We start from the raw sequence: 24,549 nt of genomic DNA on the forward strand, positions 1-24,549 counted from the left end.
CATTTCCATCATTAAAGTCTACTCAAACTTGTCATTATAATCCACCGATATCAGAAAATATGCACAATTCTCTGCAGAACTAAAAGTCATCTAAATAATTCAACATTAAAGGGATCTGAAACTAATGAAGAGGTAGCTGCAAACAAACAACTTTATATTTCATTGTTTCATTTACAAATAAAGTGCGCATTGCCCTTGAAGAATTGCCTATGTTACATTAAAAAAAAAATGATAATCTATTAATATTGCAATAGGGAATGGATGGCAAACTGATAACAGGTTCATAGTTACTAGATATCTCCTCCTAAGGACGACATTCACAGGACTGCGGCATCCACTCTCTTTAAAGTACAACACAGTACAGTTTTAGCAATTCATCTGCTTACTGTGGGAGTAAAACCTGCATTCTTCTGCATCAAAAGTAAGCATACTACTTGTGCTACTAATACAAACAGACTTGGCATAATCAGCACTAAACTTCTCTTCCTCTGAAACTTTCAGCTCCTTGTAAAATCTGCTTGACACTCAACTAAATCTCCCAACTTTGCAGCACAAGAAATCTGGAAAAAGCCAAAATTTATTGGGGCCGGGGGCAAAGGCCCAAAACCAGGGACACATTTTAAACATTGCTTGTATAATTTTATAAAGTTGTTAGAATAAAGTGTTTTGTGTTACCATGTGTTCCCTGAAAGATAGAAAGACTGAAACTTAAAGGGCTATCATTATTTACTGAATTGTGTTATCACTGATTTGCCAGAAAACCACAAATTTCAAGAGAAACAGACCAAAAATATGAGCCAAATATTCTGTGAAAATCTGGGCAGTTGAAAGCTATTGACTCAACTCCTTGAATTACTAGTGGTGGTATGGGTAAAGAATTCAGGCTCTTGTTCCTTGTACCCAAGGTACAGGGTTTGAGCCTGAGTAACACTAGCCACTAGGTATACCTAACTGGGGCATTATACACACACACAACCCCTTCCCAACAGCATGGTTTGTGAACAGATTAGAGTAAAAGAAGTAGTTACATATTTTCTTACATATTTTTATGCATAATTACATAGAATTTGGCTGCATATACATATCCTAGTTTTTGAGACAATGTCATAGAGGTACAGTAAAATAATAGTAGTACCCGTATGCCTGACATAGATGACTGTTTTGCAATAAGATTAAACTATGAAAGTGAACAAGCAAGATGAGGACAGGTGGAGTAAAGACAAGGTCAAGGATATTACATCTTCTATTAAGTAGTTTAGGATTCACTGCAGTGCATGACTGTTAACAAAGGCTAGGAAAATGCTGAGCATCTCTTTTTCCAGAGGTCTAGGTGTGGCAATCAATGCTTAGGTAACTGAAATCCACAGTCTGTTCTTCTTTCCCATCACTATCACCATGTTGAGCAACAAATGGGAGGGCCAGATGTGGTTATATTTTTTCCTTCGGGTATACCCTATACTCATCCAGCAGCAGTCTTTGGTGAGGCATGCAATAGCACCAGAGCTGCACCATTTGTCAGTTTCACAAGAGACCGACATCAGCCACCCACACCTGAGAGGCATCGTGTGGCATTCCCCCACCATCTTTGACAAGGTGAAGTACATTTCACTTGGAAAAGTCCCTAAAGGTAGTCCCATTTGGTGGTGGCATGGTGGCATCACTATGACTGGCAAGGAAGATGACAATTTGTGTTTCAATCTAATCAGGGAGGAGCAGATGTGGGGTAGGGTACAGGCAGGGGTAGTTTGGTAAACAAGGTCAAGGATGTTAGGGCTTCTAGTAAGTAGTTTTAAACATTAGCTCTAGTGTCTGGTTGCAAACAACTTACAAGCAATGCTGAGCATCTCCATTTTCAGAGGTGGAACTGTTGTAATTTATGCTTGGGTAATTTAATTCCTTTAGCAGAAAGCTAAACTGTTTGATATCATAGCACTCTTTGATAACAAGGAAATATCCCCGATCTTTGTTTGACAGTGATGGAAGTTTGTAGTTAGAAATTAAGTTATAGTTGGATTTGTTACTGGGGATTTTGATCCCAGACAATTCCTGGTTAGTGCTGCTGGCAACTTGTCTTTAAGGCATGAGATAAGCTAATTCCTAGCATCAAGATAGTGTAGCCATTGCACTGAAAGCATGCATCAGAAACTAGAGAGGTACGAATGTGTTTAAATTGCAGTACAGTCACAAGTTCAGGCATCTTTGTATTTAAGCTTGTGGCATTGATCACTGCCACAATGCTATGTAGAAATGTGTGTACTCACGTGTGGTGTATATGGTGTAACTGAGAACTGTGGAGCAATGTTAGACTGACACTAGCTTGCTGCCCTTCTGTGTGACTTGGTATCAGTGCAGTGGCCTTCCAGCAACACTGGGGGGGTGTCCTGAGCTGATTTGGGTCAATACCTGTTGTCTGACATAGTCATTGCAGCACTCTTTAGCACAAAGATGGAAAAAGCACCACAGTTTACTGGTACGTGTGTGGCTGCTTATATGTTCTACCCTGTATGTTTTTGTGAGCGTGCATGTGTGCGTGTGTGTGTGTGTGTGTGTGTGTGTGTGTGTGTGTGTGTGTGTGTGTGTGTGTGTGTGTGTGTGTGTGCATGGGTATGTTTGTCTGCCTGCCTGCAGGTCATAGACTAACAAACAATGACTTTACAGTACTAGATTAACATTAGACATCTAGGAAGGCAACTGACAGCAGGTTTCAGCAACAAGGTTTGCAGACATAAGTAGTAACATATTAAACAAACAACTTTGGCAAAGGACATGTAGTCAGGGGATTGGACACTCTAAACTTGTCATAGGAGCAAGTGTGTGTGTGAGTGTGTGGTGTGGAAGAACTGTGTCAGGGCTAGCCACCCGGCAGTGTAAAGCTTGGCTCTAAATGATTGTCACTGTTGAAGTAACACCCCAACCCCATGAGCAAAAATGGGAAAAAGGGGTTGTGGATGATGGATGGATGGATCTGCCCACAGTAGCCATGCATCACTGTTTTATAAAGAACTGGCCTTTGCATCATGGTTATAAAGTGAAGTGTGTATCCATGTGTGTTTTTCTGTTTATGGTGTAATGGAGAACTATAAAGCTACTTGCTGCCCTGCTGGTGGGGGGGGGCACTCATGTAAGTGCAGTGGATTTGCTGCAGCAGCTAAAGTGGGTGTCCTGAACTGATCACAACCACCAAAGCTGTTTTTGCAGTGAGGATGGAAAAGACCCATGGTTCTCAGGCACATTGTATGGGTGTAGATGTGTATGGGTGGGTAGCTGTGTTTATCAGTGATGGAGGTGTCTTAGTTTGGTGTAAATGTTATGTATATTTTAATGCAGACCCAAGGAGTAAGATTGTGGTTTGTTTGGTCAATAGCAATTTCATCATTGCTTTATGGAGACATGCACCTTGACCTTGCTCTGCATTTGCCAGTATATTTTTGTTGTGTGCCTTGTTTGGGGTGCCTTGTGTGTTTGCAGATATAGTTGCTGGTGCTGTTTCAATGTTATTTGTTAAGTGTACATATGTCTGGCTGACTTGGGAGTGTTGTAAATGGAGAATGGAAGAACAGGAGTATTGGGTAGCTGACAAGCATACCTCTTATGTGCCCCAGAATTTCAGGAAAGTCCATAATTTTGGCTCATAATTTTGACCAGGTTTTCTAAAATCTTCAATGTTTTATGAAGGTGGTGGGTTATAATCAACAAATAATGAACTTCATTACAGTTGCAGGCTTCAACTTCATTCCTGTACTCTTATTTTGTCAATTTTCTAAATACACTAGTACTGATATTTAAAAAGTATCCCTGATTTGGACCTCTCTCCTTGATTCTGGTGCTGAGAGGTTTTAGGTTATGCTTATAGAAAGTCTGTAACAAAGGTGAGGAAAACAAACCAACATTCACAGAACACAGAAGGGGAAATAAGAGGCTTGTGAGATCACTGTTAAGAAACAGAGAAGCCTTTCATTGTTACGTAAAGGTTTATATAAAATAACATATTTCATGATTCAACACATTTACTACTCAAAGATAACCATGTGAACAGACAGAATGCATTTTAAACTGTATTTTACTAGACACATTTTCAGGAATGGTTATGTTTGTCTTATCTCTAGATTGATTCATGCACTTTGTAACATTATGTTGTGAAAGTCCTCCAATGCCAGGATTAAAGACAGAGTTAAGAGGAATCACTTTTAGTGGCATACCAGCCAAAGTGAGTTGTTTGATGACTATTGTCATGAATAGCTGGATAATAAGCTGAACTCAGCAACTCTACAAATGTGAGAGTTTCGCTCATTAGAAGAGGGGAGATGGGATCTATGCTGGGTATGCAAGACATCCCTGGACCACACTCTGGTGAACTTTTTGCAGATCTGCAAAACAAATAGCATCAGAACTACTAGAGCTAAAGACTAAATTTTGCTTGCAACATAAATAGGATATACTGGGATGACAGATATGCATCTCATAGCATTCCCATTCTCTGGAATAGGCTCCCCATCCATGTGAAACAAAGTCCATCCCTAACCCTATTTAAGTGTAACATGGGCCACTGGAAGGGAAATCAAAAATGTACTCCTGATCTGGTGCCTATGTCTCTAATGGACAGAGGCAGTCAGTAAATTGTGTCACAACCAACAACACTCCCTGTGTAATTTTTTTAAAACATGTAACTTGTGGGACACATTTGGGTTGCGTGGCTAAGCTTATAAAGGCCCTAATGATCATTAGCCTAGTACAGATCTATGAACCTATAAGGTTTACCATTTTTAATGAAGAAAGGGAAGAAATTCTATACTAGTTAAGAGCATCAAACCCAGGTAAGACACTAGTAATCAATCTAGCACGTAGTCATGTGTTATGGGCTCATCTAGTGCTTGGCAAAACCAAAGCAAGAGCTTTGTCTAGATTTTGGTTGCACTTTTAAGGTTGAAAGCAGTGATGAACCAGAAGTTAGCCAAATAATATTGCTCAATCCACACGAATCCAACTCCAAAGAAATGTTAGAAATACCAAAAACTTTTATTATAACAACAACATTTTCGGATACAAATCCTTCATCAGTGTTAATATCTGATGAAGGATTTGTATCCAAAAGCTTTGTTATAATAAAAGTTTTTGGTGTTTCTAACATTTCTTTGGAGTTGGACTCATGTGTATCTAGATTTTGCTTGCCAGGCAAAATGAAAAAAGGAGAGAGAGAGATCCTGTTTCTCTTGTCCAGAATGCAAGATAGCACCTTGTGCTGGATATGAAAGTCTCTTTATCCCAATGTCTGTCATAGAAGTTCCATTTGGAATATGTGGGGCTCTTAGTAAAATCTAGCAATGGGCATATAATATTCAAGAATGGCTTATGATACCAACTTTCAAGAATTAGTGTCATCATGCCAAGCTGATCTTAATGCTGTTGCTTAAGAAGTGCTACTGTTTTCTTTCCCAGAATAGGTATCCTTCAAAAGATACTTATTGATCAGGACACTCCCTTCATGTCAAGGGTACTGCACCAATTATGTAAGTACTTTAAAGTTAAACACTTGATGGTATTCATTTACCATCCACAGACTAATAGGTTAGTAGAGAGGTTTAATAAAACACCAAAAGCCATACTAAGGAAAGTTATTGATGCAGATGGGAAAAAAACGGGGCCAGTGGTTATCCCATCTCCTATTTGCAAACAAAAAAATGCCATAAGATTCATGTGAGTTTACCCCATATGAACTCCTGCTCAGCAGTGATACGAGAAGGCTGCTAGTTAAGGCAAAGAAAACACGAGAAGAGGAAAAAGCAACAATTAAATTTGTAATAGAATGCTGTGTTAGTTTGCTGATAGACTAAAACTGGTTATGCCCACAGTAAAGGAGCACATGCAGAGAGCCTAGGAATTGTGACAGTGACATTATAATATCAGCCCACCTTAAACACATCTAGAACCATCTGTTTTTACCACAGTACAAGGACTACTATTTGGAAAGATGACAATAAAACCAATAACAAAAGACAAATAATCCTTGCTATACCTATGTTGATAATATTAAACATATAAGTGTCAGGATGGATTTTCTCTAGTAAAATTATTTTAGTCATTACAACTGACAAAATGGATTTCTTTGTTTTCTGTATTTCAGACCAGAAATGTTTACAGTAAACTGTAAAATGTTGCAAGCTAGATAAGCCTCATATTATTTCTTTGTTATGAAGCTGTGACACTCCTGCACTGGCCCAATAATCAAGGAGCCTCAATCCTCGCCACTGGTAACAGCTATGGGATGTATACACTGGGAGGATGACAATTACACATACAGTAAAGTACAATTTCCCTTAAGATCACAGTCAGTCTGGGGCTGGTTTCTCCCTCTTTCTCCAGATCCCCAATAAAACTCCCCACTGGCACAGCTATAGCATTAAGATCTCAGCTAAGGGGCCAAGCCAAGACCTCCAGCATCATCTCTGTCCAACTAGTGCTTCATGCCCCTGCCTAAGTAGCTGACACACACAAACTTTGAGATTTGGTTTATATACAAACACACAGACACACAGACACACACACACAGACACACAGACACACACACACAGACACACACACACACAGACACATACACACACAGACACACACACACACACAGACACACACACACACACAGACACACACACACACACAGACACACACACACACAGACACACACACAGACACACACACAGACACACACACACACACACCTGGGGAAGGCTGGCACAGGTTTACTAGCTATGCTCCCTTCTGCCCAGACTATAAGGTAGTGTCCACTGCCACCAACCCCTACTTATCAGCTACTATATGGCCCTTACAAAGGGTGTCCAATCCTACTGTGTAATGTTACTATTATCCAAATGGTAGTCTGACCAAGACTTGCAAGGACATTTAGGAGTAGCCTGTACAGTGTCACTAAATAAATATGCAAATACTCCAAGAGCTTAAATATGTCTCACAAATATCAGCCACAAAGTTAGGTTTAAATATATTTAATAACTAATACAAGAACAAGACGATACAGAGTAAATCCAACACAGTTACTTCAGACTTCAAAATCACAGGAAATATTTTAAAACAACATTGCAGGATAGTTTTAAATAAAGAAAACATCTAGACAAATCTTTACTATATTCCTATCTGAGTCTAAAAAGAGTTACTATGCCCTAAGAACTTACTTACAGAGCAAGGCAAGTGCAAATGGTGATGATGATGAGATGATGTTCTTGCTAGGTCCAAGACAAAATACAAAATGCACAGTCTCTCTCTCTCTAAGAGAGTTCTTAAATTAATATCCAATATTACTGCTTAACTGGGTTAGCTTGGATGACATCACCTTTTGTCACCTGACTTTCAGTTCCCAAGATAAACCCCTCAGTGTCCAACATTTAACATCTCTCTGTGAAAATACATAACCTTCGGATCTTTGCAAATGCTAGAAGACATAAAACAATAAAACACTTACAAACCAATGCAGAAGGCACCTTAGTTCTGGACATCCTGTCTCCTTACTGCATTGAAACTAACTTTTATAACATAATTGTAAAAGAATTTAATTTCAACTTATTTTCTTGAAGTTTTGCAAGTTAACTCTGCATTTTCCAGTTTATACTATTAAAACATACATTTGCACAGGTATATAGTTTATATACATTTATGTAGTTTTCCAGTAGGGTACACTGTGGACACATCCTTGAAGCTTAGTACTGTACAAACCCTGTTCACATACTTCTGTACCAGTAGTTTAATATACACAACATATAGTTCTGTGTAAATCATATCAATATTCAGAAATGACATAGAATTATTTACAAAATTCCAGATAGCTGGGCTGGCCATATTTCCCTATATCACAGAAGCAAAGAAATGTGAAGTGCTTGAGTGACTGATAATTGCTTCATAAAAAAGGAACCTGTTTCAATACTCCATACTCTGCCTAAAGTTCTTGAAAAGCTAGCCTACAACCAACTCTCCAAATATATTGTAGACCAATCTCTTCTGTCTCTAAATTATGAATTTGAGCTAACAGAAGCACAATCACATATTATAAACGACATACTAATGGCTATGAACAAAAAGTCAACTCACAGGGGTTATTTCCATACAAGCAAAAATAGGCCTTTGACAAAGTAGATCACCTATTACTCTACTTTACCATTCCATGCCATAACCTCTGAAGCATCTTAATGGCTTCTTAACTTTCTCTCAAAATGCTCTTTCAGGATAAACTACTTTAGGTCTGATACCTTACCTGGTTTGAACTCAGCTAATACTATTAAACCTGTTTTGACAGCCAAGCAAGAATTTATTTGATGGTTTGTTAACATGTCTTATAACAGCTTTTACAACATTATGTATGATGTTATTTTGTTAAAATTGTGTATAGATTTGATAACATAGAACTTTTTAATATTCTTTTAATTTAGTCACATGCTTTATGCTGTGTAGTTATTGGCTGGCTGACTATTTAAATAAGGATGTTTTCATGATGTGTTTTATGCATTGAAAAAGAGCCTGTGTCTTGAAAGCTTTGCTGTTATTATTTTTATTAAATTCTACAAACATGGGAATGTGGTGTGTTTTACTGCCACTTTGGTTGTCTAACCACTGTCCTTTCAGCTATGTGGAGCAGAAGTTTTTGGTATTTTGTGACAACTTTTTTCGGGTTCAACAAACAGTAGGACTATAATTGGTACATTCTTATTCAAACTTGTTAACCAAGATACTTTTATCTACCTTGGAGGAAGATTCACAATAAGAAGGAACCTAGATCCTTGGATCCTAACCAGATTCTAATCCTTCTTTACATGCCACCTTCATATAAAAGAATTGCAGTGGTTACAGTTTTCCATACTTGGGCCAAAATTCTGGGAATTTATTTTTCCAAGCATTAGAGACTTATCCTTCCCTCTACAACTCATAAAACTCTCAGATATCACCTCAATAAATCAGCAAAATGACACTGCTACCCAAAGAAAATATAGCCACACCTTGTATCCCACAATGTTGTTTCATCTGCTTATGTAAATCTCATCTCTTTCACATTGATCTGCTAGCCTTTCTGACCACACACATACAGTGCTCCAGTCTTGGAATCACCATGTTGGCAGAAACTTCAGCTACAATGCACAATCCTACAATGCATTTTGAATACTTTAAAATGTATAGTCTCTCTGCTTGTACTCAGTACTTTAGATAAAAATATTTTCTTTCTCCACTTAAGTAGCGTATATTGTATAATCTTACAAATACATTTGCCTTGGTATAAATGTTCTGTCTTTATGTTTTAATTATATTTTTTACTTTTATTTTTTTCTTAAACTACATTACATGACATTTTTGTCATAAATTAATTTAAACTAATTTTTGCTTTATTTATTTATGCATTTACATGTTTATTTATTTTGGATGTGTTATGTGTTTAAACACCTGGGTTTGTTCTGAAATTGATCTATTTGGGTGAGTTCTGTACCCCAGTCATCCAATCTAAATAAAATAAAGTAAAATAAAATGCCTGACTTAGACAATTTATCCTGGGAGACCATGTACTAGTGCTAATGTCCTCCATTCATGGAAAATACATTTCTGGATAAATGGAAGGGCCATTTCAGGTGATTCATAGGTATTCCAAGGCCACTGGGTAATATGACCATTCACACTTTGCCTGCACCTACAATCAGATTATGTCTCCTTTCTGCAGAATGGCCATAGCAGTCTATCTTAGAGCAAGTCTGTGTGTCAATACCTGTCCATTCATCTAAGTTATATTTAAAGAAAAACAGTGAGATACACTGTTTACCAGGCAAATAACTTGTATTCCAGAAGTGTGGGAGATGCTGGGTTATAAACCTGTCCCTCCACAGTCTTTTATTCTCAAATGGCATGGGAAGTAAGCAGAGGTCTCTCCTCAAAAGTCTGTAAGACAGTAAATAAAGTGATAGAGCTTAGATCCTCTAGAGATAGCTCTAAACTTTATATCTACGATCATTTTTGTTGAAATCTTTTGGTGCTTTCTTATTGATAGATGTATTTAGTGAGATACATCCCAAAGGGGTGTTGTACTCAATATCTGAACTTATCAGTGATAAACATAAGGGTATGATTACCTCTTTAAAGCCTGATGACATTCCTTTAGCAATTAGCTGAACTAAACAGGATTTCCTGACAAGTGTTGTTGCATGATGGTTAAAATAGTGGGAAGTGTAAACCCAAATATCTCGGTACCTAATATTTTTAAAATGACCCTGGAGATGTCATTGTTTGATAGCAATCTCATACCCACAATAGATGATTTAACATTGAACCTGAGAAATGATGCTGGACTTTACAAGGTGATTCTGGAAGATCCAACTAATTACTTCAGTTAGAGAGAACGCTATCTTTGTGAACTTCTCACTTCGGTCATAGGGAACACTTCTCACTTCGGTCATAGGGAACACTTCTCACTTCGGTCATAGGGAACACTTCTCACTTCGGTCATAGGGAACACTTCTCACTTCGGTCATAGGGAACACTTCTCACTTCGGTCATAGGGAACACTTCTCACTTCGGTCATAGGGAACACTTCTCACTTCGGTCATAGGGAACACTTCTCACTTCGGTCATAGGGAACACTATCACTGTGATCTTCTCACTTCAGTCAGAGGAAACATGTTTTTTGTGACCTACCGATTCTCTATTTCAGTATCAGTTTTGCCACTTGGCCTATAGGACCCCAAGGCATCACTCAGGGGTTGATTGATAAAACACTTAAGACTTGCTTACAACATGTCAGTATATACCTGGATGACATGGCCATTCATTCAGACATCTGGGAATCTTGGATATGTAACATCAGACTGTATTAGAGTGCGTAAGACTGACAGGTTGGATGTAAATGCTAAGAAAAACAAACCAGGTAATGAAGAAGGCAGACATTTAGAGTACCTTATAGGAAGAGAAATGGTGACAGAAAAGCTATAAAAAAGTTTGCTTTGGAGTAATTGGGTAAATCAAACATTTGTGCCTGGTTTTGTGAAAATTTTCTATCCTTTCACAGATCTTGCAAGGGGAAAGCTCTGGTCAAGATGCAAAGGTCCTCTGGGGCAGATAAAGCATTTAGTGAAATAAAAAGGGAACTTTATTTCAAACATGTTATTAACTCCTGATTTTCTAAAGACTTTGCCCTATACACTTAGGTATCAGAAGTTGGTCTGGAATGAGTGCTATAGCAGTGTCTCCATACAACCAAAGTAAGCTAAATTAGGTTGCAATGTCATGTGAGTAAGTCATGGTCTCACACTTTATTCAAATGAAATTCTTCCACAATTCATTTGCCCAATAACAAAAAGTAACTCCTGTAAATATAATATAGTTATCTCTTAACATGAGGGACAACAGAATGCAGTAGATAAGCTAGAAAGGAAAGGAAATGATTTTAGCTTATGACAAGATGCATAAAATAAATTAACATTATTTGGTAAAAGAGAAATGACAGTATGGTAGCATTGTATTCTTCATCTCTTGAGTTATACTTTTTCATTCCTCCTTTTTGTATTTATCTTAGTTACCTTCCATACATCTGGTATGCTGCGGTGGTGGTGCTGCGGTAGCATTGTTGCCTCACAGTTAGACGTTGCCCATTCGATTCTCAGTTAGAGCGTCTTCTGTGTGGTGACATGCGTGAACGGGCGTTCCTTCATTGAAGGTTGTGCGTTAGGCCCAGCAAGCCAGCACGTAAAACTCTACTGCCAATCATTAGCGGACCGGAGTTTCCGCTGTGGCGACCCCTAACTGGGAAAAGCTGAAAGACGCAAACAAACCTTTATTACATCTGGTTATTGATCATATTTTCATCTAAAAGGAAAATGTCTGTGTTATCTAATTGCAAATTACCCTTTGATAGCATGGCAATTACACTTAGTGGGCTTGCAAGACCCAGAAGAACAAGAAACTAAAAAAAATAGGTATTTTGGAAACTGCATATTTTCAAAGGGTGACATGCATCTTTTATATAGTACCAATTACTACCATGTCAATGCATGCATACATCTGTGTATGTGTGCGTCTATGTGTGTATGTGTGTGCGCGCGTGCGGTGTGTGCATGTGTGTGCATTAAGTGTATAAGAAAGATATATTTCTCCCCATTTAATTGTCCAAGTTACACTTGAATTGGGTTAGGGAAGAAATCTACTTTACATGGATGAAGAGCTTTTTCTAGAAACTGGGTGGTCTCTGGGATACATACCTGTCTCTCCAATAGGTCCTATAACACAGGCAAGGTTTAAGTCTTTAGAATGGACTATTCCTGTGCTATTTGTTTTGTGAATATGCAGGAGTTCCATCAGAGTGGGGTCTGACAATGCCTTGTATACCAGGCATAGATCTCCCATCAACAGCCTGTAGGAGACAGAGTACAGGGAGAGGGCCTTGAGGTTATCTGCATAGGACATGTTACTTGCACCCTGTATTCTTTTAGTGAGGAACTTCTGTGGACATTCCAGTTGTTGGATATACCTGGTTAGGTAATTACCAAAGGGGTCATTCTACTCAATGGCAGGTCTGATGAATGCCAGATACAGTGGAACAATGACTTCCTTGGACTTAGATGCCATACCTTTGTTTATAAGTTCCACAATATAGAATGATTTCCTCAGTACTGTAGACACATGATGGACAAAGGCTAGATTAGTGTCTGTGTGTGTCCCCAAGTCCCTGACTACTGGGTGAACTCTAAGGGGTGCGTTGCCAACATGATAGTTACAAGGAGTAGATGACTTCCTGAAGGAAACTATTATGCATTTCTTGGCATTTAGTTTTAGTCCATGGCTCTGACACCAATTGTTTGCCTGTGTCAGCCCTACCTGAAGAACATTTGTGTTGATGTGGGATTCAATGACAGATCCTAATTTGCAATCATCTGCACATTTAGTCAGCCAGAGGCCACTGACATTGGCCTTGACTTCAGAGAAGCAAATATCAAAAAGAAGCAGTCCCAGGACTGATTCCTGAGGGACTCCACTTGTGACTGGCCTCTTTATAGAGGAGGACTCCCCAATTCTATATTCCTGGGTCCTGTCTGTGAGCCAGTTGGCTATCTACTGGGTGACATAAAGGTTTGTACCTAACCTATTGTATTTGTCAACAATGCCCAAGTTGGGTATTGTGTCAAATGCCTTGGCCAAGTCGAGGTAGGTAGTTTGAACCATTTCATCCTCATCCATTGCTTTGGTGACCTTCTCAAAGAAATCCACTGGGTTGAATAGGATGACCTGCCCTTGACCAAAACAAAGTGGGTTGGGTCCAATATCTGGAGGTTTACTATATCATTATTGATCATTTCCATCATAACTCTTTCCATGGCTTTGCATATGAGACTAATGAGGCTTGAGTCTGTAGTTTACAGGGACTGTAGATGGCCCACCTTTGTGCAGAGGTGGGACTGTTGCTGTTCTCCATTCATGAGGCATGAAGCCTGTTTGGAGATACAGTTAATTAGCAATTCCAGATAGCCTGATAGGTCATGTTTCATACTGTTTAGAAGGCATCCTGGGATATTGTCTGGGCCCATTGATGCAGTGCTCTTGGCCTTAAAGGGAGCATCAAGGACTTGTTCCCTAGTGACAGCAGGTGGAGTTATATTTGATGTTATTTCCTGAGGAAGTCTGATGGGGAGAGAAGGGTAAAGTTGGAGCTAAATTTGTCAGCCAGTAGGTTTGCTATATCTTCTGGCTCAATATACGTAGCTCCATTTACAACGACCTCTGCACACAACTGCATATTGTCTTTGAGGTTGTAGACATAGCTAAAGAATGTCTTGTGGTTGTTCTTGGCCTAGGAGGCCAAATTTACCTCAAATGTGGCTTTGGTAGGCTTTATATGTGCACTGAGATGTTGTTTAGTTTGATGAGAGTGGTTTTATCCTTCTGGGTGCTACACCTCCTAATTTTTGCTATGATTTTCGTCCTTCTGTTATACAGTCTATTAATTTTGTGATTCTACCAGGGTGGCTTGTTTTTTGAGTTAGTTCTGTGCTTTTTCCTGGCAGGTACAGCTGCCTTTACGCAGCTATTAATATGCTTATATAGGGTTTCGGTGAACATTTCTGCATATGCAACAGTGTTCTCAGGGTTTATGGGACTTGAAATTTTGCCAGGTTATCATTTAATAGCAGACAGTTAGCCTTAGAGTAGTTCCTGAATATCCCAGGGTTAGCTGGGGTCCAGCTTTTATTTTTACATCAAAGGAGACCATTTTGTGGTCTGACCTTAACAAGGAAGACATTACACTATGGAGCTGTGCAGCACTCTCCCATATTAGTGAGGACTAACTACTGGTTGGTGTATTGATAATCTGGTCCAGGGAGTTTGAGTTTGCACAATCCAGGAATCGCTGTGCCTACACATTTGGTATTTTATAGATTTTCTAGTTAATAGTTGGGTAATTAAAGTCACCCATGAATATGGTGTTGGATGGTGAGTGTTTCCAATAAGTTTAAATCCATGGTATGGATTTCCTGCTTCATAAAGGGGGACCCATAGTTTGCAAGGAAGTGGTATTGGATTTTGCCTATGGTGATTTGAACATGGAGAAACTGAAGTGCATTGTCCTGCTTACCTAGCCTTGAGGTATATTTATTTTTAATGTAAATTGAGACACCACCACTTAAGTGTCCTGTTTGTGTAGTAGCTGGTCTAAATGTGTGGAAGGCATTATAACCTTGCACTGTCGGTGTGCTCTCCATGGCTTTAAACCATGTTTCAGTGACCGCACAGATGTTAGAATTTTCTAGGGTGAAGAAAGCTTCTAGGGAGTGGAGTTTTTTTGCTTAGACTCCTAGCATGTAGCAGTAATACCTTTAGATTTTCTTGGTTTTGATTTGCTTTGATGGAAGTACTTTCAGTTTGGCATTGCCTAAAAAAGGCACTATGGGAGAAGACAATGTTTTAGCTAATATTCAAAAGCCTAGAGGGGAGAGGTACAGATCATCCCTGGCAAAGCAGTGTGGTGTGTTGATCATCTTCTTCTATCCTGACAAATATTGCACGCCCTTAGAATTACACGAGAAACAAAGCCAATTATTAAAGTCAGTTATCTTTTGTTCATATTGTGGCATCATCCTTGGAGAAGGTAAAATGCTGCTCAATACTAAGTTCATATCAGCCTGGGATATGCATTCCAAGAGTTCCATTATGTCTCTCTTCATATAGTCTGGAGCGGTATGTCTCAAGTCATTTACACCCACGTGGACTATGACTGGCACTTGTGGTTCAATGACCTTAGTGCATGCATAATGTGACTGATTCTAGCTCCTGATAAGCAACTGACTGACTTTCTCCTTACTCCACCTGGTGAGGTAGACATTAGTGTTTCTCACAATGGAGTCTCCAATTAACTGAATGTTGGATGGTGTGGTGGTTTGACTTACAGGCTTAGAATTAGAGGCACCATGAGATGTGGCTGTACATGTTGATGTGAGTGTTGTTTTGAATGAGTGCATTTGGGGCTGCTGTGGGCATTTGTTATGTGTACTTCATCTAGGAGGTCTTTGGGGTTTAGAAAGGTTATAGTTAAGTACCTCAGCATATGTGGGTCTATAAGTCTGCTTTGTATTGTGTGTGATGGGTGCAGTGTGTGCATACTACTGACACCCTTATTGGCATTAAGAGTACTTTTATGTGAGAGCTTTGCCTCCAGTGACATTGTGTAAATACATCTCTCACATACCGTATCAGTTTGTTTGAGAATTAACTGGTTGTCAGTAAACATGAGGCGATCTCTGCATTGCCTCAAGATGCCCATATCCACTAAGCTGGTAATGGAGATAGTGGGAAAATTCATATCCATGGCAATAGACCATTTTTTTATTGATTAGATAGCTGGAGTGAGAATATAAGGCAATGTCAGGAGTATCCAGTTTGCAAATCTGGGTGGCAGTGCTTGTCAATGCAATCTAGGATCCTGTGTGCAACTAGGTATTTGTGAAATTTCAATCATGCTTTTACAGGAAAAAGTCACTCAAGGTTTGTGTCTATACAGGGCACTGCCAAACACTTGTGGGGGAAACTAATAAGTAGACCCTGATAATTTATGAATGAGATATTTAGACATATTCTGAAGTTACAAATCAAGCAGTACTTACTGAAAGCAAAGTCTTAGCTTGTTAAGAATGATGAAAAGAGGGGAACCACATGAATGGCTACTGCCTGGATACTGCTAGTGCTGGTCTCACCACAGCTTCACTCTGCTGGGATACAATGCTCCTTTGCTTCTTCTCTCACCAGAAGCAAAACATTAGCACCCATCTCAATGATGAGAAGCAGACCACAGCCTGTTTGGTGATCTACAGTCTTGTCCCAAATGATTCAAGGGTCTGTAGGCTTGTCGTAGACATTTACTTGTAAATGCCTTGAATATCAACAGCCAGGAATCAATACACTCTGACCCTTCTCTTACCAGGAGTACAATATAAGCACAAATTCCAAGCTTCCACCTATGAAGTAATTATTAGTCTTTCCTGTGATCAGCAATCTCCAGGAAATAATGTCCCCATGCTCCTTCTCGCACCAGGAGCAAAATAGGAGCAAAACTAATCCCAAGATGACTACTGAGAGGTAGAATGTGTGCTCTCCAATAATTGGTCTTGGAGTGGATGTTGCAGATTTTGAAGGTGAAATGGAAAAGTGGGTTAATATCCTAAGAGCTACAGTGTGCACTAAGCAATTAGATATGAAAGAGGTGGTAACTAAGCAATAGCTATCTAAGTGGAGAGCCACACGTTTTAAAATAGGAAGATAGAGTGGAAGAGGGTGGGCACTTTTCTGGTTCTATGGAATACAGTGGGATGGCACATACATTTAAATAGTTAAAAATATGTGATTTCACAAAATGATAACTGTGCTTACTCATAACAGCCAAATAAAGGGGGATAGTGAAAGATATAAGTGTTCAAATTAACATAACTGGCAGGTAACTAGAAAGACAGTTGAATTTAAAAACACAACAGTGGTAGGGAGGGAGGGAGGAAAAAATTTGTGTGACTCAGAGCTGTGGTCTCTTTCCTAGTTTAAATATGCAATTAAAAGAAGAATACAAGTAAAACACAGTGAAAAGAGAACAACTCACAATATACAAAACAGAAGATGTCAATAAAGTCATACAAAATACAAGAAAGCAAAAGCAAACTAACCTTTTCCTCAAAGCAAGTTGTGGCAGATGCTGAGTGAGCTTTTCCAGTAAGGCCTCAAAATGTCTTATTTTACCCCTTAAATAGAAGGTTTAGTTCCTATCTCCACCCTCAATTCACAGATAACCTTAATTGACCTGTTCTAATTTCTGTATGACTTACAAGAGACACCACTGTGGTCTATTTCCTAGTTTAAATATGCAATTAAAGGTAGAATAGAAGTAAAGCACAGTGTAGAGAAAACAAATGATAAAATATAAAATAGAAGAAGGCAATCAAGTAATACAAAATACAAGAAAGCAAAAGCAAACTAACCTTTCCCTCACAGCAAGTTATGGCAGAGTCTGCATCAGTTTTTCCATTAAAGTCATTTTTGCTTCCCACCTTTTTTTCTTGGAAGAGGGGACCAATATAGGGGCTTTGCTGGAGGCAACAATTAGCCACAGCTTTCCACACAGACACATTGCTTCTCAACAACATAGTGTTTATACAGACATAGACACCATTCTCTAGTGGTGTATGGTTATAGGGAACAGGGAAACTGGCAAAGTACAGCTACAGTCCTGAAGACCAGGCAATTACCTTCTTCCCTTCTCTCCAGCTCGCCTGTGGAATTCTCCCCCTCCACAATACGTACCACTAGCAGCCTTTCCTCCTTCAAAACCTTACTGCACTCCCACCTTACATACCAATGGGACAGCTCCTGTTCTCATCTTGCATAAAGTACCCAACTTAAGCTAGCCCCATGATCCAGCATATCTGCAAACTTCCCCCTATGATTTCTTAACTCTGATAAGCATCTGTTGGAATCAGACTTTGTATATAAATATGATTGTAAAACACCTTTATAAGTATATGTTACAATCAACAGATTTTGTATATAAATATGATTGTAGAACACTTTTATTTTATTTTTAAAGAACGTCTGCTTTTGCATTTTATTACCTCTATTACTGTACTATCTATTGTTATAACTTGCTTTCTAAGTAACTTGTATTTGTTTGTTCATTTGACTGGAGCTTTTATCCCCAGGACTCCATTGAAAATAGGCTCCCAGTGGCCCAATGGACCATCCTGGCAAACAAACTGCAAATACAATAAAATAAAATAAAGATGTAGGTTTGAATGTCATAGCTCATATTATTGCACCCTACACAGAATTCTTTGTTTTTCCATGGCTCATAATGAAAGAAGCATAACTGAAAACTGCTTTGCTTCAAAACCTAATTATATTATTTGAAAATATTCCATTCTTACAAGGTATCTGTACAGTGTTGTATTACTCATAAAAGCTGCAGTGTTTCTTGTATGACTATTTCCTTTCTTGTTTTCAGATAATACTATCTGGAATATTTTACTGATACTACAGGCTGCTCTGAATGCAAGCCTACAGTAAAATAAGGCTGCAGCAGCTTCTGAGAAAAACTCCTGCACCATCTAAAATATAAGCAACTCTATATGCTGTGCCATTAGGCTCTCCCCTAGAAATTAGCATCATTTTATCACACTTAATAAAACCAGTTGGCTACCTGTTGAACAATGTGCCAACCTGCTTCTTGAATCCCAACACCAGAAGCATCTCAAAGACATTCCTGTTCTTCCCATACCTACAAACTCTTCAAACAATCTCCCAGTTACAATCAATCCTAGAACCAGACTTCATTTAACTAACCATGCATTCTCCAGTCTATGTTCCAAACTGTGGGAATCCCTCCCTACTAATCTTAAATACCTCCCCTCATACCCCTCATTCCATGATCAGCTTAAAGATCATCGCAGGTCTGAGTCTATTTGCAAATGCTTTCTCTCACCAGTCAGGTACATCTGTCTTTCTCACATTATTTCCCTACAGTTATTTTCTGTGTGCCCCTACCTTACATTTGCTATCTTTTGACTATTTCATTCTCTTCTTCTTCTTCCCTCCTTACTCTCACTAACTTTTCTGATTGTCCCTTATATATATACTTTGCCTTCAATACTGTTATTGACTCATTGTTATCTTCACCCAAAATTTTGTTTGTATTCATAATACTTCTTGTTAATTTGTTCATCCACTGCTATTTTTATTTGTCTGTATAGAGACTGAAATATAACCAGTTTGGATCAGTGTTCTCCCCAGTTACCAAACTGAAAACAGAAGAAAGAAAAGAAGAGAGAGAGAGAGAACAGAGGTTACATGTTCATAGAAAGGCATTGTCAAATACTTATAATCTGATGACTAGCCCACTGATAAAAGAAATTGCAACCCAATAAACAGAATACTCTTTCCTGTTTGCATTTCCATGATCTTTTGTGTTAATTACACAGGTAAGTACAGTTATATAATTACACATTTACTGGCAACAGATAATCAGAAATAATATTAGCATGCATTTAATCTCTGTCAGTGCTATTACCTTGTCATCTGTTATAAAATAAGAAGTATCTTTGCCGTTCAGGACATTAGTACTACAGACTGTTGACATTCTTCCATTTTGTTTCAGTGGCTGATGTTTGGGCACACAATCCTCATATTTGTTAAGGAATCTGGGACATAATTAAAGGTTTATTAAGAGTTTTACATCATGGTATAAAAGCATATTTTACTGCATTTTCCAAGAAAGCTAACCACAAAGACGTTACAGGGTGAAATGAAACTCAAACAGCAACACAACCACCACCATACTCCTCCAGTGAGGCAAGACAGCTGTAAGTAAGATGGTAAAAGGCAGACAAAAAACATTCACAGTAAAAAGCTGTTTGTTGAATGTAAAAATACACAAAGGAACCAGAACCAGGTTCACTAATATAAAATTGTAATTGATCTAAGCACTTTTGTCTTTGTCTAAAGACTTCAGAGATATTAAAACACTTAAACTGCAAGTCATTATATACAAGCCTAAATCCAATAAAAATGCACCATTCATCAAGGAAATACTTCAAACTTTTAAAGTGGCATCACAAAAAATTAAAAACTAAAGCCTATATTTAATACGTAAATAAATTTGTATCAAAGTATAACATTTAACAATCAGATATTGAAATGAATCCAAAAGGCTACTGAGCGGAATCACAAAGACGCTGGAAACGTGAATAATTCCACACTTTTAATAAAAGGTTGACATAATAGTTAAGTTATTCCCTGCACAGACACAAGGAGCAGAGCTTGATTCCCACATAGGGTACAAACATACCAAAGAACCAACAATATTAAAAATTAAAAAAAATTGATGATTAGTCTAGCATAGTGGATGTATATTTCAGAACACTGTTAAGAGAAAGCATTTCATTCAATCCTGGCTTAATGGTTTTTTGGCTGCCTTTTACCATCTTACAGTTGTCTTGGCTCACTGGAGGAATTTGGTTGCGTCTATGTTGCTGTTCTGAGTTCCATTTCCCAATAAACCCATTTTAATCAGGCACAATAAAGTTAACGACAGTTACACACTGCAATATAGTTGAATAATGTCTGTTGCTGAGGCACTGCAGTCACAGATGCCTTTATTTTATTTATTTGTTACATTTATTAACTGGGTAAGTTCATTGGTCCAAAGACCCTTAATGTATGACCCAAGTCACAAGGCATTTATTAATTAAAACAAAGAGGATGACATATAGCATTATCATGAAAATAAAATAACCCTAAATATAACTTTTTGAAATTTATAATAAGACATAAACATTAATCTTGAAGTTTTCAAGACAAAAAGTAACATGAAATTTAACAGAATGTGACTTGATATTAGCAACAATCTGGTATGGAATTGAACACAATGAGATGAGAAAAAGGGTGAAAGTATCTCACGCTTCATCTAGAAGAGACTCACATCAAGATTGGTAAAGCAGCATGATGCACTAGAGCTTCTTCATGAACAAATCACCATTCGAAATGTCCTGTACCAAATATTATCTACCTATAGAACTCCTTCTATGACAAAAGAAAGCCACAATACCTATCTACAGGATCTATAATCACTCAGTATTAAACCTAATACCATTTTCCTGGGTGATGTAAACTAGCCAACTGTTGACTGGGAAACTTACACCACTACTAGTACACAAACACAGAGATTCACAGATGTTGTCAATACAAATTGCTCTGGAACAAATATTCAGAGAATAACATCTTGTTTCCTGTCCTTATTAATACAGGAGCATCTTGTACCATTCCTTACATAGCTTTATCACTTGTTAGGTCTGATCATAAAGCAGTCTCCTATGAAACAAAATTGAAACCAGAGATCCCTTCCACCCAAGGTACCTTTAGAAATTTAAGACAAACTATCTACTCCCATGTGATACAGTTAACTCCACTGAATATGCGGAAATTGTATTTATTAGTTATTTATTTATTTAACATGCGTTTACCAGTAAGGTCAGACTAGCTACAGGTCCTTTTCCAGCAGAGGCCCGGGGAGAAAAGCTCCATGAGTAACAGTAAATTTTAATGCAGGCATTACAATAATCAATAAAGTATAAAGTAAACAACATGTAGTATTTTGACTCCACCACCATACTATACCAGCATGTAAGCAGCTGTATAGATTCAGCTGTACTCTGTAGGAACAAGTGCAGGGCAAACACCAGAAACAAACCTACATGGTAGAACTGTAATATTAATACTTGTTAATTTTGACCAGAAGTAAGAAAAAGAATTCCTAGAATGTTAGAGCCCTTGTCACTGAAATGAACAAGCAACTCAGGAGCTTAATAAAATCCACCAAAGTCAAGTTTGAGACTAAAATAACTAGCCAAGCATAAGACAATAGCAACATGCTTTTTTAGTTATCTTTGTCATCTCAAAAGTACAATGCACCAATGTGCTGAGAAGATTTGAATAATGTTACCTACACTGAGGCTGAAGATATAAAGAACCTACTGGCCAATACACTTAGGTCTAATTTTTCCCCTCTCTATCCTCTTTCTGTCTCTCAAGATATATCTAAAACTGGCTTGCCTTCAGAACAAATTCAGAAAGTAATCACAGAAGTTAGATGATCTCGTAGACAGTTAAGCTAAAAATACTGCATGGATGGGTCCTGACTATAACCCTGAATGCATCATAAATAGCATGAAGCATGGTTTAGCCACACCCTTAACATCACTGTTCAGTCTCAACCTCCATACAGGTTTTGCACCAAGTGAGTGGAGAACAGCTACAGCTATTCCCCTACATATGGAAGGACCTTCCATAGACCCAGGCAATTACAATCCCATAAGTCTGACCAGCCTTGTATGGAAAGATGTGGAAAGGCTTGTCATGGAACTAATTAATCAGAACATAGGGAACCTCCAAACACTGGACCTGTCTCAGTCTGTATTCATCAAGGGCAGTCATGCTTACTCAACCTGGTAGACTTTTTTGAAAAGGTCACCAAAGCAATGGATGAAGGTAAAATGGTACACACTGCATACCTCAACCTAGCCAAAGCTTTTAACACAATTCCTCACTCAAGCATAGCAGAAAATGTAAATAAACTGGGAATATACCCCTATGTTACTCGCTGAATTACCAAATGGCTCATAGACAGGATGTAACATATCAAAATAGGGGAAGTTGCTTCTACAAAGAGACCTCTCACCAGTGGAGTCCCCCAGGATTCTGTGCTAAGACCTCTCCTGTTTGGTATCTACTTTTCTGATATAAAAGCCAATACCAAAAGGCTCTTGCTGACTAAATTTCCAGATGACTTCAAGTTAGAAGCAGTCACTGAATCCCTAAATGACTTGGCCATCTTTCAGGATGGTTTGTCTGAAATAACTGGTGCCAAAATCATGGACTGAAACTAAATACAAAAAATTGCATTATGGTATCTTTGAGATGTCATCTACCCAAGGGAACTGCCACATTGACAATAACCAAGAGATGACCCAGTTGTTCAGGATTTGGGAACTTATGTGGACAGTGACCTAACTTTCACAAATGTGTCCATTGTTATAAGAAAGTCCTTCTATATTGTACAGCTTATAAACAGAGGAATTGTATCTAGAATCAAGGATGTCATTGTCCCCCTTTTCTCTGCCCTCATTAGGCCAGTCTTTGAATACAATGTCCCCTTTGGAATATGTCCAGACACATGCAACAACTGGAATACCCACAGGGATATCTTAATAAAAGGATACAAGGCCTAAACAACATGTCCTGCATGGGCTGACTCAAAGCTTTATCACTAAACTTGGCATCCTACAGATTGCTAAGAGGTGACATGTTTCTGGCATACAAAGCATCCTCTGACCTAATACTAATGGATTTCCTGCACTCATGAAGTCAAATGCATCAGAAATACTTCATTTAGGTATCTAAACCTCTTCTGCAACATCAACAGAATGGTTTGGAGTGACAGGTATATCTTGCACAGGATATAGCTGATCTGAAACAGACTCCCCTTTCACATATAACAAAGTTCATCTCTGTCCATATTCAAGCACAAATTAGATCTATGGATGGAAAACAGAAAATTTACCCCAAGACTGCTCGTGTACTACTAATGGACAGAGGCAGCTCCTAAATCCATTATCACATGCATGGGTCCCCTCAAATTATCTATGGTATGATCCCAGTTATTCTGACTAGGGATAATATATAACTATCAATTGTGGGATGGGTAAGGCCAATCTATAACCAAATGGGATAGGTTACTTTAAACACAAAAAAGGAAATTTGGCTAGGATCAAAATGGCCCACAAGGGCAGCTAGCATAGTACTTACCTATGGAACATATAAGACAGATAAGGATTTGTATAGATGGAAAAAGTGGACCAAGTAGTGACAGTAAGCCATGGTGGAAGAGAGTATGTGGGAATGAGGGAAGATCAAAGGACAGCGGAAGTAAATATATAGTTACTGGATGAAGCAGTACCAATAGCTTTGAGTTAGCTGTGTGGTTACTAGAATGTTTAACAATCTGAAAGTTATATGGTAGAAGTAGCTCATTACCCATCATTTATTTTATTTTTATTTTATTTTGTTTGTTGCCTGGCATAGTACACTGATCACAACATGCCATTTGCAAGCACAGTCCAGATGAAGAAATAAAATATAACAAATTCACAAACACAATAACAGACGGTAGATAATCTCATAAACTGACACAACATGTAAATATTATTAACACAGTAGAAAAATAAATGTGAATTAATTTAGTAGTAAATATGAAGGGGAAGCAGCAGTTAAGAACAGAGGGTCAAACAATAAAAAAAGATCAAATATTTGTCATATCAATGGTATTCGGAAGATTTCTGTGCATTCTAAGTGATGTCTTAAAGATTTGAAGGGTGATGATCTCCCTGATATCTGCTGGTATTTTGTTACAGCTTTCTGGAGCTAATTTGGAGAAGGATTTTTTTTTTTTGATATTGCTAATTTATAAAGTGATCAAGTGAATAAACTGTCATCTGCATT

General features: G+C 38.2%; 1 protein-coding gene across 1 annotated transcript in view; it reads right to left on the bottom strand.

The window, feature by feature from the left end:
- The window catches only part of LOC122808528, a 525,331-nt gene that overhangs the window by 153,046 nt on the left and 347,736 nt on the right, over window positions 1-24,549 (bottom strand). The window contains exon 3 of the mRNA XM_044079483.1: window positions 19,565-19,694. Within this exon, the coding sequence (XP_043935418.1) occupies window positions 19,565-19,694 (130 nt within the window). The remainder of the gene's footprint in view (window positions 1-19,564; window positions 19,695-24,549) is intronic.

This window comes from Protopterus annectens, chromosome 8.part0 (assembly GCF_019279795.1).
Source record: "Protopterus annectens isolate FY-2018-M chromosome 8.part0, PAN1.0, whole genome shotgun sequence".
NCBI classification, from domain to species: Eukaryota; Metazoa; Chordata; order Ceratodontiformes; family Protopteridae; genus Protopterus; species Protopterus annectens.